The 3,115-nt window shown below is 58.1% G+C and overlaps 1 protein-coding gene across 1 annotated transcript; it reads left to right on the forward strand.

Moving 5' to 3' along the window:
* The first annotated feature begins 143 nt into the window (after positions 1-143).
* On the forward strand, positions 144-2,832 carry LOC135175010 (leucine-rich repeat-containing protein 4-like). Its single transcript, XM_064142806.1, has one exon. It carries the CDS (start codon positions 433-435, stop codon positions 2,527-2,529), a length of 2,097 nt encoding a protein of 698 aa, XP_063998876.1. The 5' UTR covers positions 144-432; the 3' UTR covers positions 2,530-2,832.
* The last annotated feature ends 283 nt before the right edge of the window (positions 2,833-3,115 follow it).

The following is a 3,115-nucleotide window of genomic DNA, read 5'->3' on the forward strand; positions in this document are numbered from 1 at the left end:
TCTTAAAACCCCTCCAAAAACCAACCCCCCCCAAAACCCAACCTCCCCCACCCCCAAAACCCACCTTCCTGACTCCAAACCCAACTTCTCTACCTTCAAAACCCAACCTCCCCCCACCCCCCCCCCATCACCACCCTCTCCCCCCCCCCCCCTTTGACCAAGCCGGGACCAGTCCGAAGGTGGCGGCGGCGGTGCTGGTGCTCCCCGGCGGCGCCGGAGGTTGATGGTTGGTGGTCGTGGTGTGGGGGGGTGTGTGTGTGGGACACACACACGTAGGCAACACAGGACCCCCCCTCCCCCCTCCCCAAAACTCCTTCTTCCTTCTCCATACCCCCTCCTCCTCCCTCTCCCCCCACCCCCTCCCCAAAACTCCAACCAACCCCCAACCCCAAACCTCCCCCAGATGATGGTGAATGATGATCGTGCCACACCATGAAGCTCTTGTGGCAGGTAACTCTGCACCACCACCACCAGCAGCAGCAGCAGCAGCAGCAGCAGCAGCAGTATCACCACTACGACCATCACCATCATCACCATCACCACCACCACCACCACCATCAACCTTGGCCGAGTCGTCACCGCGCCTGGAGGGCAGCTTTGGTTTCCTACTTAACGGTTCACGCTTGGATCTTCTACGTGGCCGCCGCCTCGCCGGGCCCTCAGAGCTGCCCTTCCGTCTGCTCCTGCACCAACCAGTTCAGCAAGGTGGTGTGTAACCGGCGCGGCCTGGCCGAGGTGCCCCCGGGCATCCCCTCCAACACTCGGTACCTCAACTTGATGGAGAACAACATCCAGCTGATCCAGGCGGATACCTTCCGCCACCTGCATCACTTGGAGGTCCTCCAGTTAGGGAGGAACTCCATCAGGCAGATCGAGGTGGGGGCCTTCAACGGCCTGGCCAGCCTCAACACCTTGGAGCTCTTTGACAACTGGCTGACCGTCATCCCCAGCGGCGCTTTCGAGTACCTCTCCAAGCTGAGGGAGCTGTGGCTGAGGAACAACCCCATCGAGAGCATCCCCTCCTACGCTTTCAACCGGGTGCCCTCCCTCATGAGGTTGGACCTGGGGGAGCTGAAGAAGCTGGAGTACATCTCGGAAGGGGCCTTCGAAGGGCTGTACAACCTCAAGTATTTGAACCTGGGGATGTGTAACATCAAGGACATGCCCAACCTGACCCCTTTGGTGGGCTTGGAGGAGCTGGAGATGTCCGGGAATCACTTCCCCGAGATCAAACCCGGCTCCTTCCACGGGCTCAAGTCCCTCAAGAAGCTCTGGATCATGAACTCCCAAATCAACCTGATCGAGAGGAACGCCTTCGACGACCTGACGGCCCTGGTGGAGCTCAACCTGGCCCACAACAACCTTTCCTCTTTACCCCACGACCTCTTCGCTCCCTTGAGGTACTTGGTGGAGCTCCACCTCCACCACAACCCCTGGGACTGCGACTGCGACATCCTGTGGTTGTCCTGGTGGCTGCGGGAGTACATCCCCACCAACTCCACCTGCTGCGGGCGCTGCCACGCCCCGCTGCACATGAGGGGCAGGTTCTTGGTGGAGGTGGACCAAACCTCCTTCCAGTGCTCGGCGCCCTTCATCATGGACTCCCCCATGGACCTCAACATCTCCGAGGGGAGGGTGGCCGAGCTCAAGTGTCGAACTCCTTCCATGTCCTCGGTTAGGTGGTTGCTGCCTAACGGGACGGTGTTGAGCCACGCTTCCAACCACCCCAGGATCTCCGTCCTCAACGACGGCACCTTGAACTTCTCCCACGTCCTGCTGACCGACACCGGCCTCTACACCTGCATGGTGACCAACGTGGCCGGCAACTCCAACGCCTCGGCTTACCTCAACGTGAGCACCGCCGAGCTCAACACTTCCAACTACAGCTTCTTCACCACCGTCACGGTGGAGACCACCGAGATCTCCCCGGAGGAGATCTCGCCCAAGTTCATCAAACCGGTTCCCACCACCTCCACCGGTTACCAACCGGCCTACACCACCACCACCACCGTTCTGGTCCAAACCACCAGGACCCCTAAACAAGTCGTCGTCCCTACGGCCGACTCGACCGACAAGATGCAAACCAGCTTGGACGAGGTGATGAAGACCACCAAGATCATCATCGGCTGCTTCGTGGCGGTCACCCTCCTAGCCGCCGCCATGCTGATCGTCTTCTACAAGCTACGCAAGCGGCACCAACAGCACAGCACCGTCACGGCCGCCAGGACGGTGGAGATCATCCAGGTGGATGAGGACATCCCACCCGCGGCCGCCGCCAGCACCACCAACACCTCCACCACGGCGGCGGCGGCGGCGGCGAGCGCCGGCGGTGGCGGTAGCTCAGGTGAGGTGTTGACCACCATCCATGACCACATGAACTTCAACACCTACAAAGCGGGGGGCCACGGGGCTCACTGGACAGAGAACAGTTTGGGCAACTCTTTGCACCCCCCCGGGACAACGTTGGCTGAGCCCCCTTATATAATCCAAACCCACCCCAAGGACAAGGTGCAGGAGACCCAAATATGATGACTTGATTTTAGGGTTGTTATATTCCTTTCTTTTTTGGGGAGGGTGGGGGGGTGAGGGTGGTAGGGGTGGGGAGGGTGGGGGAGGGATTTTGGTCTTCTCTTTTTGGGTTTGTTTTTTTTTTTGGGTTGATTTTTGCCTCTCCCTTCCCCCCCTCCCCCTCCCCCCTCCTCAAACCTTGACTCCTTCCCCTCCAAATGCAATAGAAAGATGAAGAAGACAAAAAAAAAAAGAGATGAAAAAAGGAGGGGGGGAAATGGTTTAAAAAAAAAGAATAATAATAGACAATAACTTTTGTACAGAGCTGGTTTTGGATTTTTTTTGGGGGGGGAGGGGGTTTGGGGAGGGTCAGAGGTTATTTTTTGGGGGGGGAGAGGGAAGGTATAACTTTGGTTGGTTGGTTTTGTTTGGATGTGTTTCTTGTACCTGATGGGTTGAGAGAGAGCAGCAAATCCTGGCAAAGCCTCAACCCTTACCCCCCTTGGAAATTAACTGCTCTGCTCCATAGTCCAGAAGCAAGCCCCAAACCACCCAAAATAACCCCAAATCCCAAGAAATTGTCCCCAGGCCCCAAGGGATTGTCCTA

This window comes from Pogoniulus pusillus, chromosome 4 (assembly GCF_015220805.1).
Source record: "Pogoniulus pusillus isolate bPogPus1 chromosome 4, bPogPus1.pri, whole genome shotgun sequence".
Classification (NCBI taxonomy): Eukaryota; Metazoa; Chordata; class Aves; order Piciformes; family Lybiidae; genus Pogoniulus; species Pogoniulus pusillus.